The sequence below is a fragment of the Coturnix japonica genome, chromosome 2 (genome assembly GCF_001577835.2).
Source record: "Coturnix japonica isolate 7356 chromosome 2, Coturnix japonica 2.1, whole genome shotgun sequence".
Taxonomy (NCBI): Eukaryota; Metazoa; Chordata; class Aves; order Galliformes; family Phasianidae; genus Coturnix; species Coturnix japonica.
This window is the reverse complement of record NC_029517.1, coordinates 112534184-112559390: the sequence shown is the minus strand read 5'-3', so window position 1 is coordinate 112559390 and position 25207 is coordinate 112534184. Positions and strand designations below refer to the sequence as shown.

The 25207-nt window shown below is 40.1% G+C and overlaps 1 protein-coding gene across 3 annotated transcripts; it reads right to left on the bottom strand.

The window, feature by feature from the left end:
* Positions 1–3748: 3748 nt before the first annotated feature.
* LOC107310369 (Y+L amino acid transporter 2-like) lies at positions 3749–25207 on the bottom strand. 3 transcript variants are annotated; one of them, XM_015855930.2, is made up of 11 exons: positions 24130–25207; positions 23963–24052; positions 15849–16366; positions 12821–12946; positions 10268–10412; positions 9234–9357; positions 8484–8587; positions 8098–8194; positions 6109–6258; positions 4860–5043; positions 3749–4202 (listed from the first exon to the last, which is right to left on the bottom strand). In XM_015855930.2, exons 3-11 carry the CDS (start codon positions 16348–16350, stop codon positions 4111–4113), a joined length of 1524 nt encoding a protein of 507 aa, XP_015711416.1. In that variant the 5' UTR covers positions 16351–16366; positions 23963–24052; positions 24130–25207; the 3' UTR covers positions 3749–4110. The 3 variants fall into 3 exon arrangements, with proteins under 3 accessions (XP_015711416.1, XP_032298682.1, XP_015711417.1); XM_032442791.1 differs by lacking the exon at positions 24130–25207 and having other exon boundaries at positions 23963–24084; XM_015855931.2 differs by lacking the exons at positions 23963–24052; positions 24130–25207 and adding an exon at positions 23171–23248.

The window sequence follows — 25207 nt, the reverse complement described above, 5'->3', positions numbered from 1 at the left end:
TTCTTTGCCGGTTGCATCCAAGAGTATTGCAATCTGTTTCTTAGAATGGCTCACAAAACCAGGTGTTTCATGTAGTCAGCTTCTGAAATGCTTTAAATAAAGCAAAACAAAGTTGTTTTCTAGATCCTCAACTCTGCCCCATACTCCCACCATTTAAACAAGCTTTGGCAGTCATTTATTACATGACTGACCCCATGGGCAGCAGTTAGCAACTAATACAGATGCTCCGCCTGAGAGGGAAATAAGCACAGTGAAGAAAGGAATATGAAGCATCAATAACCCTTTCTGCTGGCTACTTTTGCTGGCAACTGCTTATACAGATGTTGCTACTCCTGCCCATATTATTCTCTGGCAACCATGACTGGCAGAGGCTAATTCAGAGCACCTTAATATATCAATAGCATTACTGGCAGCAGGCAGATATCATAAGCTTGTCCACAGCTGAGTAAGAAGGCAAGGGTGGTGTGGTGTTCAACTGTATGAGCAGAGCAGGGGGGTTGCTCCAGAAGGAAGTTAAAGCAGAATTTGATTCAATAGTGATATGGAAAACAGGAAGGGAGGATGGGAGGGAGGGAGGATGGGAGGATTGGGAGGGAGGGAGGGAGGGGGAGGGAGGAGGGAGGAGGAGGGAGGAAAGGAAGGAAGGAAGAAAGGAAGGAAGGAGGAAGAAGAAGGAAGGAAGGAAAGGAAGGAAGGAAGGAAAGAAGGAGAAGGGTGGAAGTAGAAGGAAGGGTGGATGGAAAGAACAGAAGGAAGGAAGGGAGGGAGAGAGGAAGAGAAGGAGGGAAGGAGGGAGGGAGGGGGAGGGGAGGGAGGGAGGGAGGGAGGGAGGGAAGGGAGGGGGAGGAGCGAAGGGAAGAGAGGAAGGAAGGAAAGGAAGGAAGAAGAAGGAAGCGAAGGAAGGAATGGAAGGAAGGAAGGAAGGGAAGAAGGGAGGGAGGAAGGGAGGAAGGAAGAAGGAAGTGAAGGAAGGAAGGGAAGGAAGAAGGAAGGAAGGGAAGGGAAGGAAGGAAGGAAGGAAGGAAGGAAGGAAGGAAGGAAGGAAGAAGGAAGGAAGGAAGGAAGGAAGGGGAAAGGAAGGAAGGAAGGAAGGAAAGGAAGGAAGGAAAGGAAGGAAGGAAGGAAGGAAGGAAGGAAGGAAGGAAAGGAAGGAAGGAAAGGAAGGAAGGAAGGAAAGGAAGGAAGGAAGACAGGTAAGGAGAAGGAACGGAAGAAAGGAGGAAGGAAGAAGGGAGGGGATAAGTGAGAGAGGAAGGAAAGGAGGAAGGAAGGGAGGGAGGAAGAAGGAAAGGGAGGATGATAAAGGAAGTAAGGGAGGGAGGGAGGGAGAGAGGGAGGGAGGGAGGGAGGAGGTTTCACATTTTATCTGTAGAATAAAGAAAAAAAGAAAAACAAGAAAAGAAATCTGAGGTCAGAGAATGGCTCCTACAATTCAAACAGAACTCTTTTCCTTTTTCCTTTTCCTTTTCCTTTTCCTTTTCCTTTTCCTTTTCCTTTTCCTTTTCCTTTTCCTTTTCCTTTTCCTTTTCCTTTTTCTTTTTCTTTTTCTTTTTCTTTTTCTTTTTCTTTTTCTTTTTCTTTTTCTTTCTTTTTCCCCCATGAAATAAATTCTATATATTAGCTTTATCGTGTATGCTTAATGTGTAAGTTCTGAAAAGGATGCTTATTGCTTATTGCATCCTTTTGAATTGGGGACTTACACGTGCTATTATATGTCAGAAATAGCCAGTATTAGAAAATCTGTCTTTAGAGAAAGGCACGAAGGCAACCTTGTGAGGAGACGGGAATGTTTCGACTTTAACCCCATCTTCACTCGGCATTGCAGCCCGCTGTTATACAATGTGACTCAGAACGCGCGGCTGACGCTTTCTCAGCACTGTTGCTATGGGCAGGAACGCACACGCTGATGCTTTGAGCCCGTCTCAAAACCACGTTCTCTCTTTCTTGTGAGCATCTAGTAAAGGCGATCTCCCTCTTGTGGAATGAAATGGAACGCCACGGCAAATACTAAATAAAACCAGCAAACTGACCTCTCTTCTGTCTCTAAAGCACTCTTTGCACTTCTGCTCTATAATGCGGGAGGATTTATCAGTACTTTAAACCAGTGCATATTCCTTTCTTCATTCTGATCTCTGCATGTAGATGAGAGTGAGCTCAAACAGCCCCAGATTTCATTGTTTTGGTTTGGTGGGGGGTGTTTAGTTGTTTGTTTTATATCCTTTTCCCCCCAGTTCAAACTCTGCCCTCCCTCCGAGAGGTGTGGCCCGCTGTTGGTTTTGGCTTTGTGAAATAAACAGTTCTGAGCGCTGAGTACACGCGCTGCTGAATTCATCTTTGTTCTGTTTGTGTGCTGAAGTGTATTCAGTTCCCTCAGTCGACACGCAGCACATTTTGGATGACCGCTCCTTAAACACCTCATCATTTCTACTGTGTCTTTTTAGTTGAATTGCAGCACTCCCTGAACATCTTGCCCTCTACACCTTTCACTTACTTAGTAGCCCTCCTTTAGATGCTCTCTAATAGCTTCACGTGCTTCTGATATTGTGGTGCACAAACCCAACACTCAAGGTGAGGCCGCAGAGCACAGAGTGGGACAACCCATCCCTCAACTGCTGTTAGTGCTGGGCCTGGTGCACCCCAGGCTATGGCTGGCCCTTGTGTTTGCCAGGGCACAGTGCTGACCCATGTTCGTCTTACTGTCAGCCAGAACCCCCAGATCCTGTTCTATGGGGCTGCTCTCCTACCTCTCATTCCCCTGCTGGTGCATATAGCCAGGTTCAGAATGAGGCTCAGGGAAACCCTGGGTATATGTACAGACTGAGGGATGAAGAGAAAATAAAGGGAAAATAAGAACTGGAGTTTCATTGCTCTCCTGAGAAACCAAGTTATGAGATGAAAGGTAAGACAAATTTCACACGCAGTGTTATTCTTATGTTTTAAAAGCACACAACCATAGCATTTGCTAAGGATCAAATGTGATTTATTTAAATATTTCATCATCTATGACTTGGCTTTAGATATTTGAAAACAACTTCCATGTATTATTTGTAAGGAATTAAAAATCAACAAATACACAACCATTGCTGAGATTCCAACGCCCAGACAGAATTCCAATAACAGTATCCACATTTATAGCATTGCATCTGTCTACATCAAATATAATTACAGAAAGGAAGTATGGATTGACAAGAAGGATAACAAAAAGTGCTACGTATCTATGAAGCAGATTAGAAATGGAACCGTTGTTTTCATGGTCTGGATAGTAAAGTTGATTGGTTTTTTTTTGTCATGACAGTTATTGTCTTTTCCACTTGAAGCAGCTAAGAATAAAGGCTGGTTACATGTCAGTTACAGGAATGTCATTTGTTTGTTGAAGATTCTTCTTCCACAAAAGGATTATGAATATGGCATATAACCACATAAGAATATCTCACAAAATATAACTGACCAAGATCAATTGCCAATCCAATGTATCCAATCCAGTACAGACTATATATTTTTCATTTGGCTAAGAATTTAGGAATACTTTTTGAAGTACACTGTGGCTTCTACTTCCCAGCACAGGTTTTGAATCTTGCAAATATCTGATCTGATTTTTGTTACGTTGATCAATTCATTAGGATTTTGATGGAACTTCATTTTTTTTCTTTCATTAAGCTTTTGCAATGAATCACAGAATCACAGAATTGTAGGGGTTGGAAGGGACCTCTAGAGATCATTGAGTCCAACCCCCCTGCCAAAGCAGGCTCCCTACACCACGTCACACAGGTAGGCGTCCAGGCGGGTCTTAAATATCTCCAGAGACGAAGACTCCACCACCTCCCTGGGCAGCCTGTTCTAGTGAACCCAATAATTGCCTACTGATAAGCGCTTGTACCATGCTTTATAGTTTCAAAGTGCTGTTCAGTACCTGTTAACCAACAGTTTAAAAAAATCCTGTAAAACAGAGGCTGGCAAGTGGTTTATGAAGCAGAAATTAACAGACATCAAACTGGTGCAAAGTAGAGTGGCTGATGCTTTAGTGTATCTGAGGATATGGAGGGAACTTCAGGTTATAAAAATTGTTCCAGACAGGATGTGTCAAGTGCAATTCCCAATGTCAAGGCAACCCTATTTGCCTTTAGCTTTTGTAGGTTCCATGTCTATGTCCAGGTCTGACAGAGCACAGTAGAAGAGCAGCTGAATGTATTTGGTCGTTGTAACTGCAATACAGAGTAAAAGTTATATCTTTGACAAATGTATGGACTTTTGAGACATTTGAAAGCACTATTAGGAGAGCATAATGAATAGATAGAGGCAAAAGGAAATCAATAATTAAAAATAAAGTCTCTCCTGATCAATATTTTCATTTAATTATCAGATTGATATCTGAGGTCAAACAATAAAAATACTAAAATTTTGATTTTCAAGATTGCCTGAACTTGAGAAGTAGAAACTGGCCTTCAGGCCGATCATTCATTGCTTCATTGTTTAGGAAAATAAATGGGCTCCTCTAACTTGGATATCCCAGTTCTCAATCAGGAAATGAAGTAGTGGTCTTCTGGTATTCCTTCCTTCTGACATACTAAGCTGCATGCATTTATTCTTCACAATCCTACAGTTTATAATAACCCAATATGCTGAAATGGCTTAATACCACAGGTATTGGATGGCCATATTACATCCACATATTGGACTGTTTTGTACAGGTATGTGTGCCTTTGTTGTCAGAACCACGTGATGAAGCAATTGATGTGATATGCTGTATGTAGCACAGGAAAACATCATAGGGGTAAAATAATGTAGGAAGAGTTATACTTTCTTCTGATCAGGCATTCAAAACATTGGTGCTATGACTATGAAAAGATAGCATTACTTACCAGAGAGCCACTGTAGCCATTTAGGCCTTTTTTCAACTGGCAGATAGACTCCTAAATAGTATGCAGGAATGCCTGAGAGGGCAATGCCAATGCCAATAAGGGAATTGATTGTGTCACTGTAAAGAGGGACTATGACCAGGAAAAGGGAACATAAACAGTATATGATAGGGAAGAAGAGATTAAGCTGTGGAGAAAAGAAGAAAATTAAACGTTTATTAAAAGAAGCAGTAAATATTCCATTGGAATGTCAAACTTTGTAGATTAAAATGAGATGGGTCAATAATAAAAACATAATTATTGACTATATGACTAGTAAGTACTGTGTATTACCTTTTGAATGGCTAAAGGCAGTATGCTTTTGGTAGGTAGCTTCAGTTGATCATAGAATCATAGAATTAGAGATATGATTTAGTGAAGAGTTGTTAGAGTTAGGGTACTATGGTTAGGCTGCGGTTGGACTTGATGATCTTTGAGGTTTTTTCCAACCTGAGAAATTCTATGATTCTCCAGGTCATGGAGCCAAGGGAGCACAGTTAAATAAGAGCATGTAGCTTTCTGTGCCTGAGGGAAGCTCCGGGCTTCTATTCCTGCATTCTATACAATCATTGGATTAAAGCTAGAAATGAACTGTATGTGTGCTTCATTTCTCTGCTGGCTCCTTCGCTTTGCTATCAACAGATGCTCTTCTATTGCCAGTTTTAAGCTTGCATTTCACCGCATATGACCATTGTGCATAAGGAAGGCTGAATCTCTAGATTTGATTATTCAAGCTTTTGAACTTGTACATGAGCAGAATTTTGAGCATTTATGGTCTTTGGAGAGATTTGTGATGAATTTCTTATGCTGTCTAAGTTTGAACAGAGTGAATCTCCCTGGAGGCCCCATCACATATCGGAATCCTCTGTGAACAAAACTAAAAGGACTAAGAACTGACTGAGAACCCCAGTGATTTATTTAGTCTCATTTATTATGGGGAGGAGGGTGAGAGAGAGAGAGAGAGAAAAAAAAAAACTTAAATTTTAATGAAAGGAAAAAGAAATTGAAAGTATCATTTCAAGCTCACAGAAAGAGCACTTATACAGATGTTCTTGTGTAAACTGAAATAGGTTTTGCTCCTTCATTTCTTACCTTCTATGCTAACAGGATTTCTATGGCTGAAATGAATAGCCTGTAACACAACTGGTAATGTTACAGTTTTGGGCTTATGTGTAACATAAACTTGTATACTATCTTATTTCCTCTCACTTACTTTAATAGGCCGTGGTCTACGTGGCTGAGTGTATCTCAAATATATTAGTCCTGCAATAGACAGGCCCACAAAGAGCCAGTAGTTGAAGCAGTAGTAATTAATGAGGAGGAAAACATCTTCCACGAGGAGATAAAGCAAAGTCATTAAACCCTAGAGATAAAAAAGAAAAGCATTTTAATGGGAAAATAAATAAATATCATATTAAAAAGAAAACAAGTAGCAAAATTATAAAAAGCCCAGTTTCAGAGATATTTGGCTGGAGATCAGGTCTGTACAGGAAGGATATAATTAAGACTAAAAAATCCACAAAGGCATTGTATGAAATCTGATGGTTTCCTCCTCAAATATAACAGTGACAGCTCCAGGCCTGGCTGAAGAGGTCTTGCCTTTGTGAAGCTGCATTTCAGCATCACAGAAAATGCTCCTAAGTAGGACAGATGAGCAGCCCAGTCTTGGCTGGGCCAACTGCTCTGATCAGCTTCAGTTTGAAACCTCGCTTTTAATTTTGTTTCTCTTTTGGAGGTGCTCAGAATACACTCATAAGAGTAAATTCTGTGTTACACAGGTGTGCTGTATATTCTGCATGGAAAGGATAAAATAAGATCTAAAATGTAACGAATTTAATGGCTGCTTTAACAAACATGAGAAACAGAAGTATGCAACCACCGGGAAAAAGGAGGATGGGGCTGTATTAAGGGAGTATCCATAATGAGATGATATTTACCAGAACATTATCTGATGCACAACAGGACTCGGTACTCTGCTCATACTTCTTATGTAACACATGGCAAGGCAGGACACCAAATGAAACACAAGTTCAAAGAAATGCTTATGAATGATTCATAGAATCATAGAATGGCCTGGGTTGAAAAGGACCACAATGATCATCCAGTTTCAACCCCCTGCTCTGTGCAGGGTCACCAACCACCAGACGAGGCTGCCCAGAGCCACATCCAGCCTGGCCTTGAATGCCTGCAGGGATGGGGCATCCACAGCCTCCTTGGGCAACCTGTTCCAGTGTGTCACCACTCTCTGTATGAAAAACTTCTTCCTAATATGTAACCTAAACCTCCCTGTCACAGTATAAAATCATTCCCCCTTGTCCTGTTGCTAATAGCACATGTAAACAGCCGTTCTCCCTCCTGTTGATTTGCTCCCTTCAAGTAGAGGAAGGCCACAATGAGGTCTCCCCTCACTGTGAGAGCCTTCTCTTCTCCAAGGTAAACAATCCCAGTTCCCTCAACCTATCCTCACAGGAGAGGTGCTCCAGCCCTCTGATCATCTTAGTGACCTTCCTCTGGACCCACTCCAAGAGCTCCACATCCTTCCTGTACTGGGGGCCCCAGGCCTGGAAGCAGTACTGCCGATGGGGCCTCACAAATGGGTGAGCAGGGGGGTACAATCACCTCCCTCTTTCCACTTTCTTTGCTTGTGTGTACCCTGTATTTTAATCTATGAGATTTATGCATTATTTATTGAAATCATTTGCATGAAGACTGTATCCTATGCTCTCTTGCTTTTGTGTCATGGGATTTATTTATATTGTGAGAGCAGAAGATAGTAATAACAACTACAGTCATCCAACATTATGATTTTAAATTTAAATGCTTTAACACTCATAACTAGAGCCCTAGCAAACTGGCCTATAGGAGGGTCAGAGAGCTCTTCCTGTTATATTCTTCTCCAATGGACACTGAAAACACATATTAAAATTTAACTCTTATCTACATGTTACACAGCCATTTTCTAAGCTTCTGTTTCTCATTCTGACTACTTTTACTGTCAGAGAGCACATAAAAGAATCAGGTCATTCTCTTTCCACTGAAGAAAAACCACCAAATAAAATCAGCTTTGGAAATCCTGACCATTTGAGGAAGATGTCCTCGGTGCAGGAAAGCTGGGGAGCAGTGTTTATTAGGGAGATGTAACGCTCCCTGTGCTTGCATCCCTAGCTAATTGTGCCAGGCATAGTGCTGGGCATTCACTTACATTAAAGAGAAGAGCAGGGACTGGTGTGAAACACTTTACATGAATCAAGCTCAGACTATCAGGGAGGTGTCCTTCTCTGGCTCCAACATAGAAAAGCCTAAAAAAAAAACACAATAAAAAAGCCCCCTCTAACAACCATACAGTTAGCCACGAGATATCTCATTGCTTTCTAACAAAGACAGAATTAATTAGTTTATCAGCATATTGTAAATGCCGCTCTGTTCTCCAGTGCCTATAGTTTATATCATAATTGTCCTTCCAGCATAAATGAACAATTTAGCACACAGAAATTAACAGTGTCCTTTTTACAGTGCGGTAGTGAAGAATGCAGATTAATGACAACTGATTCCTTTTTTATTACTTCAAATAAATCATATATTTCATACCTAGATGCTGCAATTATTGATGAGTTTAACCCACTATAGCAAGACATGGCCACAGCTATAGGAATTATCCACTTAGCATAACTAAGCGTTTCAGTGCCAAACGTCTGTAATGCAAGAAAGAAAACAATAGTGAGGCCATTACATTAAAAATATGGACAATTCTGGGAAGCCCTCATGAAAACACCCTAGCCCAATATTAGTGCCATAGCCACTGCTTTCCTCTGACACTGGTAATGACTTGGGAAACCAGAAACTGGTCTAGAAATAAATTAATAAATAAATAATCAACATAAAAATAAAAATGACAGATGCATTAAAAAAAGATTAAGAAAAAAATTAAGCTGAAACCAATGAAATTATAGATGAAATTTTATTTTAATATGGTGTTCTAACAAATCCTAATTGCATTTATCCATTATTTATGATTGCACTTTAGGTTTTCCATAGTTGTTTCTCTGTTTGGCTCTAATGAAAGCATCCATAGTGAAATACTGTGAGGTGAAGGATTTACAGAGTATACAAGAGGATTTTACAAGAGCAGATTTATTGGGTACGATCTTTAAATGCACCTTCTAACACTGTGGTATTCTTAAACGAAAACAAGGTTTAAAACAAAGCAAACATCTTCAGCACAGAAATATTTCTGTTGTATTGCCAGTATGTGTGTTACCTGAGATTCATCCACAGTAGAAGAATTTAGAAGCTACTTCCAGGCAGTAACTTTTGGTTTTGTCATTTTATGTAACTTACCACCGCCACTGCATCACTTGTGAGGAGCGCTGACATGTCCAGCACTACGTAGTACGCTATATTAGTCAGCAAGTAAATAACAGTCACAATTGGCATGGAAATTGCAATAGAAAGAGGTAAATTCCTGCAAAAGGGAAATGGCAAAATTAGTTCACGTTCTGCAGATTTAAATAAAATACTGTCCCTAAATTCAAACATTTGCAAATGGATATATCTGTCACTTTTTATAATCCAACGTTTTGTAATCATGGGATTAAGAAATAAAAGTCCAGCGACATGTGAAACAATTAAATAATCAGCTTAGTTGGCTTCTTATGGCTTTGTCAAAAGCTTTAGAGAAAAACTGTACATTTGTACCTGTATCCTTTAAAAACTGCCTTTAATATAAAGCAGATTAAGAGAGCACTTAATCAACATTAAATGCATGCTTAGGCATTTTCGTGATTGTAGCATTTTTCCTGACTCATAACCCGTGCATGTCGCAAGACAAGGTGGACTTGTATCATCTGAGCAGGTGAAGCACACCACTCCCACAGGGTGGACATCCCTTCAAAGAGGAGGGGATGGCACATCCAGCACTACTGTGCACTTCTTTTTATTTCTCATTTAACCTTTTGCCTCGAGCAAAATGAAACACTTTGCCCATAAGCAATAACACTGAAGACCACAAGATAAAACAGTCTTAAACTTGACAGTCTTACTCTACTGGTGGCAAAAACAGTCATGGGAAATAATTGTTCTGTATGACTGAGAAGAAGTAGGGAATTTTAGAAAGCTTAGGTGGACTCACACTTGCAGCAAGGATTTGCTCTTCTTCTACAAAGTCTGGTCCAAAGTGTAAGGTATAAAACACATATCTGGAGGAAAATTATTAATGTGATACAATTGATGAGAAAGGAGGTCTTGCTTACTAGTTCTTTTGGAAATAAGTGTTTTTGTAGAGAAAATGGTTAGATTAATTTCTAATCAGAAAGGACAGTGTCCTGTCTTACCAGGACACTTTCCAATGGTTTGAATGCAGAATGTGCATTTACCTCTCGGGGTTCTTCATCTCCTCAGTGACGTAATTCAGGGTATCCCACCCCGCGTAGGAAAAGAGGGCTGAGTACAGAGCCAGCGCAATCATCCCCGGGTCTGTTGCTGAGCCCTCAAAGGGAGCTCTGAGGTTTTCCGTTTCTCCTGTACAAACGGCAGGTACAATTACCTGTTACATATCAAAGACAAAGACCCAGGGCACTACATGAAATGCTCATCTGTTCCCCTCCCCCCAAAATGAAAACTATTTCATCCAGGTTTCATCACTATTCTTAGAAGTTAAATTTTCACTTGACAAATAAGAGAGTTTCAGTCAGCTGTCATTCAGTTACACTGACAGCACATTTTCCCATGTTTGCTATTTGGATGTCACTTGGGAAATCCCACCAGTCCTCACAGCTTCCTCATTCCCTGGCACCAATCCCTATCCTACCAACAGAGGGTGAAGTGCTGAGCGCTATGAGCCAGGCAGAGACAGCTGAGAAACTCAATTTCACTTCCTGAATCTGTCTCATATTCCATCCTCTCCTATCTGTATTGTCACCAGATGAACCAGTGATCAATGGAGTGAGAAATTCTCAAGACCAAGTCTCAGTGGGATGGTTGTTCACCAAAATTAAGAGAAGACATAGAAAAAACTCCCCTTCTAAATTCTCTGGTTCAAACAATTGAGACAAGAAACTGCAGAACACTGCAAAAAGGAAGAACTGTTCATGAAACCATGTAGGCCTTCTTCGCAGCCTTGAAAAGAGGAAGAAAGGCCTGCTTGAATTTGCAGAAGGAAAGTGAACTATCTAACATGAATGGAAGTGGGTTTAGGCATTAAGGAAGACAGAAACACACCAAAACCTCTATTAGGGAAGAAAGTAAAGTATTTGCTATAAAATCAAGCAACTTCATTTTGTGGTTAGACTAAGAAATACAATGATACCACAAAAGCAATTCAGTCTTTGAAGAACAGTAAACGTCAGCCTTTCACATTCATAACAGAATCTTTTTCTCCATAGACTGCTAGAATTTGGGAAGGTGAAGCTGCAAGATCAAAACACACTTGGAGGACATAGCTGAAGAAAACTGTAGGAAAGAGTAACAAAAAAAGGAAAATATCCAATAGGACCAAAAAAAGCTTTCTAACTAGAGAGCGCCTGCTCCAAATCAGATATATTCACAGCATTTTAAAAGAAGTGCCGCACTTCAGCACATCAGGAGCACAGCAGGGCTAAAATATGACAGCTGTTCTTTGCACTGAAACAGAAGCTGAGTTTAAAAGAGTGCACTGACCTGATCACAACTTCCTCCAGAAGTCTTAATCATTCTTCCTGCCAGCCTTTTCTGTGTTTAAGCACTTTGTTCTATTCATACAAATTAGAAATGAGACCTTTGCCACCAGTAAAAACCCTCAGCATTTTCTGTTCCTTGCAAGAAGGCTTCCTCTTTGCCTTTGTCCTCCTGACCCAGGTAGCAATGTAAATAAATCAACCTTAAGACTATGTTCATTTGTTCAGTTTTGCTTAGATTTGATCAAATCAATGGCAAATGACATACAGTGATATGGTTAAACAAAAAAGAAACCATAATTACTAAGTAACAGAGCGGAGTATCTAGCTTTCGGGTATATACAGTTCAGTCTGGCTACCACTGATAAAAGATGTCTCATCCATTCTGTGATGCCTTACCATAACACAGTGATTCACAGGAATGCAGTGTTACAGTATTGTCTCCTGTTTGTAGCAATTAGCAAGCCCTCTCACCACTAACAGCATCTCTTTCACACAGCTGAAAAGCAAGTTCCTCCTTCCCTGCATTTCTGATATGCTGTTCAGCTCCAGGAGAAGGTGCAGCATTTTGCTTTTTCATGCTGTTAATTGTACCGACATGCTATTAATTTTTCCTAGCAAGTGCCAGAGACACTGGGACTAACTCTAATCTAGCTAAGATCAAACTGATGTTAACAGTTGTTCCTCCTCCTGTCTGAGTGTATAAACAGGAGGGGGAACAGCTGTTTACATGGATGGATAGTGATAGGACAAGAGGGAATGGTTTTAAACAGAGACAGGGGAGGTTTAAGTTAGATATTAGGAGGAAGTTTTTCACACAGAGGGTGGTGACGCACTGGAACAGGTTGCTCAAGGAGGTTGTGGATGCCCCATCCCTGGAGGCATTCAAGGCCAGGCTGGATGTGGCTCTGGGCATCCTGCTCTGGTGGTTGGTGACCCTGCACATAGCAGTGGGATTGAAACTTGATGATCATTGTGCTCCTTTTCATCCTAGGCCATTCTATGCTTCTATGAATTCTACTGCTATCTACTATAAAGCCTGAGCAATGTGGATCTTGGTGTGTGTTGGTCTGCTGCAGCAAGAATGAAAGAATAATTAAACAACCAGTGCTTAGTAAGCCATAAAAATCCACTCATCTTCCTGTGACAGATAACTTTTTCAGAAGAAATAATATTTCACATGCAAGTCTAATGGAGTTCAATCTTCCTGCATCGAATTTGAAATTAATATGCACTTCATTTTTAAGAATACAAGTAAGTAAAAAATATTCTTACCTTTACCAATTTTGTAAAGGCCAACAGAGATCACCACGACAAGGGCCATAAGTTTTGCATATGTGAAAATATCTTGCACACGAGTTCCCCATTTCACATTAACACAATTAACAAATGTTAAGGAACCTGAAGAGAAAAATAACATGCATGGGAGAAGCACCATATGTTTGATAACACATATTTGAAATGTATCCTTCCAATACCGCCCCTGTGCCAAGCAATACAATAGAATCAATTTCCAACATTTCAGGACCACCTAGATATATTAAGATGAACTGAAAGCCGTATTCACTCTGGATGATACTGACATTCATATTCCATGACAATGAAGGCACGAAGAAAACACCAGATTTTGAATTCTAGGGTGACTCCCGCCCTTTTCAAATAACCTTTAAAGCTTTAAATTTCCTTAGAGTCAGCTGAGTTGCTCACATGCAAGTTGTGCACATGCAGAACATATAATTCCTTTATATTCTTTGTTTGCACTGTTCTCCACACCAATCCAAACCCTTGTCTATGTACAGAGTAAGGACAGCTCCTGAACCAAGGATGCTCTTTGCAGGACCCTGAATTGAGCCAGCTCAGCATGCTGTTGCTGTGCTCATGGACTGGAGCTCTGCCGTCCATGCTTCAAATGCAGACCCGAAGGCTACAGAAGTACTTACAGAGTTTTCTCAAGCATTGATTTTGACAGAGTCTACTGGAAACAGCAAACTAGCTGGTTGCAGAGACTGAGTGGATTCAACTCATTCTCCTTCCCTCCCTCTGCCATGCTTTTTGAATTCAGCTTTGTCAAACAAGTTAAACCTGATGAGCAGATGGAGTCTGTGAGGAGCACTGGTACCTTTAATGCTGTGTGCTCTGCAAGCACGCCTCCTGCTCTTTGAGCACATGAACAGCATTGTGGGCAGCTCATCTCCGTGGTAGTTCCTTATTTAAGAGAGAAATGCACATTTGGCATCAGGTATGATGTCCAGCTGCCTGATACAGCAATTAAATGCAGCATGGGCAGTTAGTTGCCTCAAGCGCTGAACAGTGTGGGCTATTTCTTCTCCAGCAAGTCTTTATGCTCTATTCTTCTGTTTCTCTGACCTGCCTATCATCTGCACTACAGTTTCGAAAGAAAGAAAAAGGATTTTGTAACTGTTTAAAATCAAAACCTTGTAGGGAGGAAATTCCCATCCAACTGCAGACACTCACAGGACTTTTGTCATCTCTGTCACGAGCAGCTCTACATATTTGACTGGGTGCCCTGCCAGCTGTGAAAGTGATGACGCACCTAACTATTTACAGAATCAGGACCTGATTTGCGCCCACTGTTAATATACCAGTGTTGTGCAATAAGGACAGGACTTTGGTTTTGTTCTGGTATGAAAAAATAGCACAGTAGTATATATCAGTAAGGGGTGGAATTCCAGCAGTATTTCTTAAAAATGATACAAGTATTGACTGAAATTTTTAATACTGAATATTCATGAGTTACTTGCAGTGTTGTAAAGGGCTTTTTGAAATATTGCAAAGGATATGTTTATTGCACATGTACAGAAAATGTGATGCATTATATGTAGTTAAAGGCTACAGCATCTTGCCATGGGAATCCTGGTAAATACTACTAAATATGTAGATACATTCTCTGCCCTGTGTTGGTGAAGCATCAATTAAATCCATTGCTCCTTAACCTTGTCAAGCTATTAATGAGCCAAATTACTTATTGCAGTTAACATAGTAAACTGTCATTTCCCAGCAGTCTGAGCTGGTACTTAAGGCACTGGTTATAAGCCTGTTCAGTGGCAAAGCAGCTAATTTTCTAAATGAGAAAGCAACAGCTGCCAACCACACCTTATGCATCAGCTCATAGAAAGTCAGAGGTACTAGATCACACCATAGATTAGTCACACAAAGACTACAGCACGAATAACTAAAAAAGCAAAGTCTTAACGACAAATCAGCATGCGAAGATTGCTTCTCCCAAGTATTAGCACTTCACGAGATGCACCTAGAAACTTGGGAAATTAATTTTGCTCTAATAAATAACTGCTTTCCTATGCAAGTGGAGGCTTTCAGATGATAAAGCCTTTTGGAATAGGGTTAGTTGTTGTTTTTTTTTTGACTGGACCACTGGTTGGAGTGGTCGTAATGGCCTCAAGTTATAACACTGACCCCTCTTCAGAAGTAAACTTCCTCTATAGCATGCTGGCGGGATCAGAGTTACAGAGAGAACATCTTCTCAGAATTAGCAGCATATACTACAATAACTTAAAAATACTCATCCTTCTGCAAGACTTTGTTGAGTTATACAATTTGTTTCTAAAAGATCACATTATAGCAAAGCCTGAAAGGAACGCAATCCATCTTGACAAAATTTTATGGAAAAAAAATTGAGTTAAGTCCATTTACTGGAGGACAGAGCTATAATACCCTCAGCAGGAAGAGATCCACAATGATCATCCCTGGCTCCTCAAAGGATCACCCAAAATGAAACCCCATGTCTAAAAGAATTGTCCAAACACTTCCTGAACTCCAACAGATTGGGGCTGTGACCACGGCCCTGGCAACCCTGTTCCAGGGTCCAACCACCGATTCAGTGATGAACGTTATCCTAATATGCAACCTGACACTCCCTGACATAATTCCATGCCTTTCCCTCGAGTCCTATCACTCATCACCAGAAAGGCACTGTAATTTTAATTTCATTTAAGCTTTGTAAGTTTTATTCATTCTACATGATTTGCAAGAAACAGGGAAGAAGACACAGTCCAAATGGTAATAGTAAACTGGACCCAAAATTCACAAGGATATTTTAAATCAGCAGTCACAGTTTCCCTCAAACTGATGGAATTATCTTGTTCCCTCTAATAATCTCAGCCTTAAACAAAAGACATCTGGACAAAAGCATATGAATTCCTAAGAACGTATTCAAGGGTGGAAATATGTATTTTCACAGTAGGTGAAGGAATAAAAACTTTGAAAAACTTGTCTGGGCACCTACAATCACAGATTAATTTCTAATAATCAGAACTTTACTTACAAATACAAGCAGCTGCAATCAATCTGACTGCATCGTATGGAGGCTCACAATGAGGAAAAATCGGCTGAACAATATAGTTAGCAAATGTGATTGCTATCACTGCCTGAGTTGTTGGTTCAATAATTAGCAAAGAAGACCACAGTCTAATGAAGGCCACAAAGGCACCAAATGCTTCCAGGATGTAGGCATAACTAGCTCCGGATTTGACAATGCATGTTCCCAACTCAGCATAACATAAAGCTCCAAACAGAGAAAACATTCCGCCAAGAGCCCAGATGATGAGAGAGAGTCCATAGGAAGCACTGTACATTAAAACGCCTCTGGGAGATACGAAGATCCCAGAGCCAATCATATTTCCTACAATTAAAGAAACTCCATTTAGTAACGTAATTTCTTTTTTCATCTGCATTTTTTCACTTGTGTCTTCCATATCATCCATTTCGGCATTTCCATTCTTAGGTCTGGATTTTTTCTTGCAGCATATTTGCCAGGACGTTGGCATCTTCAAATAGTATTACCTGAAAACAAGAGGAGACAACTTTCGTAAAGCATGTAGCATCACAGACATCAGTGAGATAATCAGTGTACAAGGCACAAACGGTACAAAGAATAATTATTTTGCCTGCTTTCCTCTTGTAGTCCATGAACCACACAGAAGTGGACAGCCCTAACTTTCACTCTTGTCTACCTTTTTAATGGGTAAAGGAGAGGTCATTGTCCATAGTTATTAATCCTGAAATATCCTTTATTTATTTCACATTCCTAAATTTGAACCCTGACTTCACTTTTGTTATTTATCTTAAATAACAAAATCCTCATTCTGTTTCTAAAGTAATCTTAGGAAAGAAAGATATACTCTGATAGACTCTTCCCATACAGGCATACCTCTCCCTAAAATTTGCAGCCATGTCAGGAAGAAATTTGTTTCATTATTCTTTATTTACTTTATCAGATCACGTCCAAATGAAAATTATCTATGGAGGAACACACACAAAAAAAGAGAAAGATACTCAAAACTTCCACCTTCAGGTGGCTAATGTTAACATGAGCATAAAGAAAAAGAGATCAATTTATGGCTACAGAGAATAACGCATCTTGAATTTTGGGTGAAAGCCACTCGCATGCATAGGGATTGCATTTTGAACACCCTATTCCTAAAACATTTTCATACATGGGAGACCAACACCAGCACTTGCAGGGCAAGATCCAAGTGCAGCAGGAACTGGGAAAAACAATGCAGCTGTGTGGTCACACAGATAAATCAACCCTGTGTACACATCATTCCTTGGGGCTGAGATGGCAAAGGGCAGCAAAAGAAAATATTGCAGCCTTGGATGCAGTGATGCCTCCTGACTACACCTTTCCTTGGGTCAGGCTTACTCATACCAATGCTCGCTTAGAACAATGCCTTTTTTACACCTGTCTCAAGAGAAATGCATCTCTCCTTCCTTTCCCTCCATCCACCCGCTCCAAAGGGCTTCCAAAGAAAACTTCCTCAAAATCATAAGAGCTAAAGCAATGTTTTTTTTGTGCGTGTGTTGAACAAAACTTGTCTGCACAATGCTGGCCAAAAACATTTGATCCCAAATGTACGTTGTTAAAATGTGGACTGATGGCCATTAAAAACAAAATTCTAAACTTCCAGAGATGCTTCTTTTCCTTTGTAAAGAATGGCCGTTTTAGAAGCTCTGAATAATTCATAATAATGTTTACCACTTATTTTTTTGGTGCAACTCAGTCTCCTGGTTGATCAAGTAACTAATGAGGTCTGATGTGGATTAAAGATTAAAAGGTATCAAACTGTCTTTAAAAGTCAAACTCTTTTATTCATCCCAAATGCACTTCTCTAACCACGGAAGCAGCGCAGGAACACTGGAATAAAGTTAAATATTAGTTTATGCTATAGGTGTTCAAGCTTGACTGTTTATCGCACCTTATGCTGACCTTCTCCTCACACATGGGTGACTCCTTTTACTTTTCACTTTGAACCCTGAGTAATGAAAAATATCACCTTGGCCTGTGGAAGGAATTTCGAGTCTCCAATCCATCAGTCAAGGATCTCCCTTAAAATCCTGATAAGCATTCCCAGTTTGTTACCACTGGCACACATTTTCTGATAGTGTGAAAAGAAGGAGGAAAAGAAGTCATTTTGCCATTTGGGTGAAAGGAAAATAAATAAATAAATAAATAAATAAATAAATAAATAAATAAGCTATTATTTATATGGGGTGCAGAGACACAGGCAGGAACTTCTTATAAGTAAATAACTAACTAACTAAATAAATAAAGCTTGCTTATTTTCTGCTCCCCATGGCTACATGAGACATTGGTAGAAACCTCTTCCCGTGACCCCAGCTGCCTAAATATCCCACTGGGACAGATGCACACAGAATTTCAGCATTTATCTCCCATAAACAACTATTTAGGCAGCAGAGTTGGTTTTAAATCAACTTGTGCTTTTTGTGCCGGATCTAGGTTTTTTGTTTTGTTTTCTTTTGTTTTCTTTTTTCTTTCCTGGGTCATTCAGAGCTCCGGGTCTGAGCTAGAAAGCACAAATGCTGGTACAACCCAAAGGGAGCAAGAATTTAAAATGCAGCTGTTCCTTAGATGATATGAGCTTGAAGCTATGCAAATAGATGATCAAAACCAGTGACTATCTGCTTCCCCGAAATGAAGTCTCATTGATAAATGAGATCAAGTTATTTTCCTGTAAAGCAGCACACATAATGCAATTGATAGGCTGTCACTAGTGCACGTAACTCATGTGCATGATATAAAACCTGAACTTTGATATTTAGTTTAATATTAAATTATTTTTATGTTTAGTTAAACATTACGTTATTTTTCTTTTGGGTAACAATGTTTTGCATATTTTTCTTCTTCCCTCTTGTGTTAGCAAAAGATTATTTCAGATCACTGAAAATGTGTAACCAAAGCTGTGCAGATAAAAATTTCTTTCATAAATCAGTGACTGTGGATAAAAACACTTGGAAAGAAAATACATTGGATGAAGAAACAGTTCAAACTTCTGTTCATTAAGAAATGCCGGATCAGCAAAATGTTTAACCAGACACTGAATTATGTCCACAAATGGGTACAGTCTTGAGAATCAAAGGATAAGAAATACAATTTCCATAATTAATTAGGTGTAAATTTACTCTACAACCCAATTTATATTAGCTGAAGTTCTGCAAGAAAGTAGCTTCCTGAGGACAAAACATTCCTAAGCAGCTTTGCTTTTGCCCTACTCTGTCTCAGTACTCCTGCTAGCTCTGATAGCACACTGCTGTTATTCAGTGTGGTCACAATATGGAAGTTATTTATTTCTTCATTCAAGACTATGTCTTCCTTAATTAAAGTTTTAATTAGGTCTCATCAGTTTTCATCAATGTCTTCCAAAGAAAACTGGAATAACTAGGAGTCTATCTTCTGTCACATATTCCTGTAATAGTCCAGAGAAGAACAAAAGCATTTTGAGGAGATGCAGTGGTCTACTACCATGGTCTAATACTACCAACCCTGACCCACTCTTGTGCATCATGTTCTCACTGCTTCTGCCTTTGAACTGGTACGCAGAAAAGCATAAGTTAAGAAGACTCACTGGTCAGGCATGACTGGTTCATTGTCACTTGGGCATCCCTGTAGGTCACATTTCAAGGGTATATATAATCCAAGATAAAGCCACTACAAGTTAATGTTTGTGAGGTCTTGCATACTGGGGACAAACATCATAGATATAACAAGCTGAATGCTTAGAATGGGTGGACAATTTCAGTTGGAAAACTGTCATAATAGGCAACAAAACTTTACAGTAGATCCTTCAGGAGACAGGGAATCAGAATAGATTCCTGAGAACATGGGTACAGAACAGTGCTAGCAGCTCCCTAAGGACACCCTTCTGAGAGCACAATAGCTCTCCTTCCCCCAGTAGAAGTTGAGCAGGGAAGGCAGGCAACCATAATGGTTGTGCAAAGACCTGCAGCTTAAACTGAGGGAAAAGAGGTAAATGTACAGGAAGTGGAAACAGGGTTGTGTAGCCTTGGAGGAATACAGAGCTGTTGTCCATGTGTGCAGAAATAAGATTAGGAAAGCCAAGGTGCAAATGGAGCTGAACTTGGCAAGGGATGTGAAAGATAACAAGAAGGTTTAATTAAGCCAAACGCAGGGCGCTGCACTTGAGTCGGTGCAATCCCAGGTATTTATACAAACTGGGCAAAATTCTACTTGAGAACAGTCCTGAGGAGAAGGACTTGACAGTCCTGGTGGACAAGCAGCTGGACGTGAGCCAGCAGTGTGTGCTTGCATCTGAGAAGGCCAACTGTGTTCTGGGCTGTGTTAAAAAGGGTTGGCCAGCTGGAAGAGGGAGGTGATTGTCCCCCTCTACTCAGCTCTTGTGAGGCCCCATCTGGAGTACTGAATCCAAGCCTGGTGCTCCCAGGACAGGAAGGAGCTCTCAGAGCACGTCCAGAGGAAGGCTACTAAAGAGGATCACAGGGCAGGAGCACCTCTCCTCTGAGGAAAGGTTCGGGGAACTGGGCTTGTTTACCTTGGAGAAAAGAAGGCTCTGGGGAGACCTCATTGTGGCCTTCTAGTACTCAAAGGGAACATGTAAACAGGAATTGGAACAGCTGTTTATGAAAGTGGACAGTGATAGGACAAGGGGGAATGGTATTAAACAGAGACAGGGGAGGTTTAGGTTAGATATTAGGAGGAAGTTTTTCACACAGAGGGTGGTGATGCACTGGAACAGGTTGCTCAAGGAGGTTGTGGATGCCCCGTCCCTGGAGGCATTCAAGGCCAGGCTGGATGTGGCTCTGGGCAGCCTGGCCTGGTGGTTGGCGACCCTGCACATATCAAGGGGGTTGAAACTTGATGATCAATGTGGTTCTTTTCAACCCAGGCCATTCTATGCTTCTATGATTCCATGATTCTATTAATAGAAGGAATGTACATAGTAATTGGAAAAGGCAGGTTCTTTGTATTCCAGCATTCTACTTCAGCACAGTCAAGTATGTAAAGGACAACCTTGTTGAAATAAAAAAAAACTTTATGGCATCAAAAACGTTGCATACAAATATTTCAGTTACTCTTGCGTTTGAAGAGCAGGACATAAAGGCTTCCTGGCACAAAGGGAAGCCTGGACTCGATGGGCTCCCATAGACTACAATATGTAGAAAGAGCTGCTTCCCTCTGCAAGTGGCTTTCAGATGGGTATCAACATGTCGGTGTGCTAGTACGCTAAATGAAACAGTTGCCAACACTTGCCTGTGCCTTGTGTTGGCAAATAAACTACGCTGCATAACTCCAGAACCCTGCTTTCATACAGGTCCCATTCTTTCACAGGGGCTTTCTCAACAAACTGGAAAAAGTCCTCCTCTTGGAGAAAAAGCAAAAGGTCTTGAGATAACAGATAGGCATAATGGCCCTGAATTATATGCAATGTTCTCTTTACCTCCCAGCTGTATGTACAGAATCACAGAACTCCAGGATGGCTGAGGTTGGCAGAGACCTCTGGAGCCATCTGCTCAAGCAGGGGCACCCAGAGCAGGTAGATCAGGGCAACGTCCAAGAGGCTTTGGAAAGATTCCACAACCCCCGTGAAAAAAATGTGAGCACAAAATCCACTCCGTATAACAGAAGCAGAGCAACAGAAGAGGACTTGTAGATGGTCAGCCGAGAAGGAAAGAAGGAAAACACCACCGTATACAGGTAATTCTCAAAAGATAATTGTTTTTGTAGTATTTTTTAATTTTTTAAATTATTTATTTATTTATTTATTTATTTAATTTGGTGAAGTGACCACTAGAAGTACTGTGTAAAAGTGAAGAAAAAGAACTGCTTGCTAATAGTCGAAAACCAAAGCAGAATCAAAGATAGTTCTTCCACAAATTAGTGCAGGGCTGGTTTGTCAGGGCAGGGTTTTCTCAAACAGTTCCCATCTCTGAGGAATCTACAGCCTAATGAGTGATTGCTTCCTTCTTCAGAAAGTAATTTACCTTTGCCAAATGATTAAGCAATACTTGGTCTGGGGTTATAGAAACATGACATCTTAAAAAGTGCTCACAGAGGCTTCCCATGGGAATAAACTGCATATCTCCGTTAGGGTGCTTGAAAATTCCAAGCTTTTAGGTCAAGAAACAGTAAATAACTAGTTAACAACTCAGAGGATCTGATACCATAGTTCCCTCCAACAGACTCCCTTGTAAACTGAGGGCATTTACTTGAAATAACATCTTTAATGCTATTTCAAACAGTTCAATAGTTTTTTACCTACACTGATTGTTGTCTACTGCCAAATAATTTCTTAACAACAGAAGTCAGCTATGATATCTACAAATACAGCAAATTAAAACGAGATGATACTTCTTTACTAGGAGAGTGGTTAGGCCCTGGAACAGGCTGCCCAGGGAGGTTGTGGATGCCCCGTCCTTGGAGGTGTTCAAGGCCAGGTTGGACGGGGCCCTGGGCAACCTGATCTAGTAAATGTGTATGTTTGGTGGCCCTGCCAGGCAGGGGGGTTGGAACTACATGATCCTTGAGGTCCCTTCCAACCCGGGTCATTCTGTGATTCTGTGATATTAAAAAGGGTTTCTAACTGTAGTTAGAAAATGATGTTAAAGATGCCACTTAAGACATTTTAAAACAAAGTCTAGAATATTCTGTTTGCATTAGAATCCAATACATGTGTATAAAGTCATTTTAAAAATTGTGAGTCATCTTCTTCTAGAACACTTTGGCTATATATTTTTTTTTCATGCATGTAGTACATAGAAAAAAATAAGATAAAATAAAAGCAGTAACCAACAATGATATCTCTTTATATTAATACTTGCTGGAGAATGAAGTCAAATGACAACAGTTTCCAACATGGCTAAAACTCGTAAATCAAACTTCAAAATACTGTTGCTGAGCACAGGCTTCAAGATATCTTAAAGGGAGCATTCATGGCAAATAATACTGTTAAACATTTCCATTGCGAGAGGAGGTCAAGCAAACAAAACAGGGTAATGCTTTAGGAAGATAGAGCATAAAATAAAAATTTGAAAGAAGAAAAATCAATTTGATCTCCTCTAAGGAATATATTCCACTCAATAGGAAACATCACCTTTCCTTTTGCTTTTTAAATTTTATGCTTACAAAAATGTTTTGATAAATGTTATATACTTAACATGCGCCACTCGCAGGCTGGTTTTCATGGACAAGGGGTCTGCTCCATCCCCTGAACTCTGTCCCCACCCCAAAGCAAGTCATGGAGGATATTTCAGAGGGCAGCTACTGTAGTCCAAAGCTAAGGCATTAAAAAGACCAAGCCAGCAGCTTACCAGAGAGCAGGTGATATGCTTTCTTCCTTTAGCAGAGAGGTTACTGTAGCTTAATAGTGACTAGCTGCTGCTTCAAAAAACGCTCACAGGACAGTGTAGTTAATGGTAATACAAATAACCTATCACACTTGGATTAGCCTTGACTTTAGCTGCTATATTTATTACAGCATTACACGAATACTAAAATCAATGAGAGCTCTCAAGAAGGAAGCTCAGACTCTCCTGGAATGCTTTTTCTCCAAACAAACCCAACTGAGGTCATTAGCAGCCAGAAGCAGACAGCTTTCTTACCAGCTGCTCTCTATTCTTTAGAAAGTTGTGATTGAAATAAGACAAAAGGAAGGTTAAAAACTACAAACAATAAACCAGAAAAACCTCTATCCACCTACACTGAAGACGAGATCAATCTTCCAGAGATTAACGAGTGAAGGCTAACTCCTCGTTAACTTAAAAAGGCACGATAAGACTTGTTACTAACACTGCACAAAGAATACATTTATTCCTGTGGCAGTATTTGGCACAGCAGAAGGATTTTCAGAGGAGAGGTATTTTTTCCTTTCAAACAGCAATGTTAATCTGCGGACTTTCCTATTGTTTCTACTAGTCTATTCACTACGGAATAATTATCAACTCAATTACTTTCCTAACCGTGACTGTATTTCAATTGACTTTTCAAATAATTTCTGACATAATGATCATACACAATGAAGCTGACGTGGTCTTAAGATCTTATTTTAATTAAACATGCTTTTAAAAAAGATAAAAAACTAAGCAAAGAATGAGACAACTTACCCACTGTATTAACCTGTGTCTTCTAAACAATATATTGTCCTTCCTTTGAAGTACTTTGGACAAAGATCAGTACGACGTACAGCACAATATCTGCCAAAACAAGTAAACATTTAGAAAATAAACAATTCTGGACAGATGAAGAAGTTAATAAATGCAAGAGCACTAACCTGAAATTTCTGTTTCCCTATGAAGAACAAGACCAATAGTAAGGCATAAATTTGTCAGGTGCCAAAGGGCATTTAGGAGGAGCTCATGCAGCACATCTACAGTCTTCAGTCCCCGGACTGAGTTGAAGCACCACGTAACAGGATTTTATCAGAATCCAGATGGAAAACGACTGTATTCAAACACAGATATTCCTTCAGTCAGCCTCAGTCTCCCAACTGGAAAACAAGCAGGAGCGCTGCATCGTGTTGCGTGTTCCATTCTGTAAGCCACAAAGACCCAAAGGAAAAACACAAACATCCCAAACCTTTCAATCGTAAGTCAGTGCTCCTCCTATTTCTTCCTTTTAAAGAAACATCTTGTAAAAACATGCTTTCCATGATAGATTGAGACAGGCCCACTGTTAATGTTTACGTAGAAACGGTTGTGTTGTCTCTGCCTATTTTTTTTTTTTTTAATAAATAGCCTTCAAGTCATTTTTATCTATGAAGAACAGTTATTAATCCATGACAGCTCTTTCAGTTTGAATGGAACAATTGCAAAATTTCAGGCACCCTTCAAATTTCTGGTTCCATACATCCTAATGCATCAAGAAACATTTTGGCAACAGCTATTTTGCAGGCATGCTATTCTATGCTGGAAGAGAGCGGCTGTGTGTCATATTTTACTCAGGGCCTCTAGTATCTTTAGTTTTTTTGCTCCTGCCAGAGCAGTATTAACAGATGATAGCCTAGAAAGCAAGTCTGCAACCCTATTTTCAAGAATACATAATTACTTTCACTCTGAAATCCAAGTTTGAATTTATTATGTTTCTTAGTTTAGGCAGTGAACTGGTTTTCTTCTGCACTACTGTCAGTCCGGCATTTGCCTTCTCTTCATGCTATCGAGTTGGTTGCAGTCCTTTGCTTTTGTTCTGTAGAAGTTCCATACTGAAACATAAAGCAATTTGTACACTGATTCTTTCCAAATTATGACTGGCCTGGCCCTGCTGATTACTTTGCATTTCCCCAGATTTACAGCACAGAAATGAGCACTGAGCAATAAGAAAGCACACAGCCTGCATGGAAAAAAAAACATAAA

Excerpts from the sequence above, each read along its gene's own strand:
- LOC107310369 (XM_015855930.2), bottom strand. The coding sequence starts at position 16,350 with ATGCCAACGTCCTGGCAAATATGCTGCAAGAAAAAATCCAGACCTAAG. Across the intron at positions 12,947-15,848 it reads GATTGCAGCTGCTTGTATTT|GTTCCTTAACATTTGTTAAT; the intron begins GTAAGTAAAGTT and ends TTTTCTCTTCAG. Across the intron at positions 8,588-9,233 it reads CAAGTGATGCAGTGGCGGTG|ACGTTTGGCACTGAAACGCT; the intron begins GTAAGTTACATA and ends CTTGCATTACAG.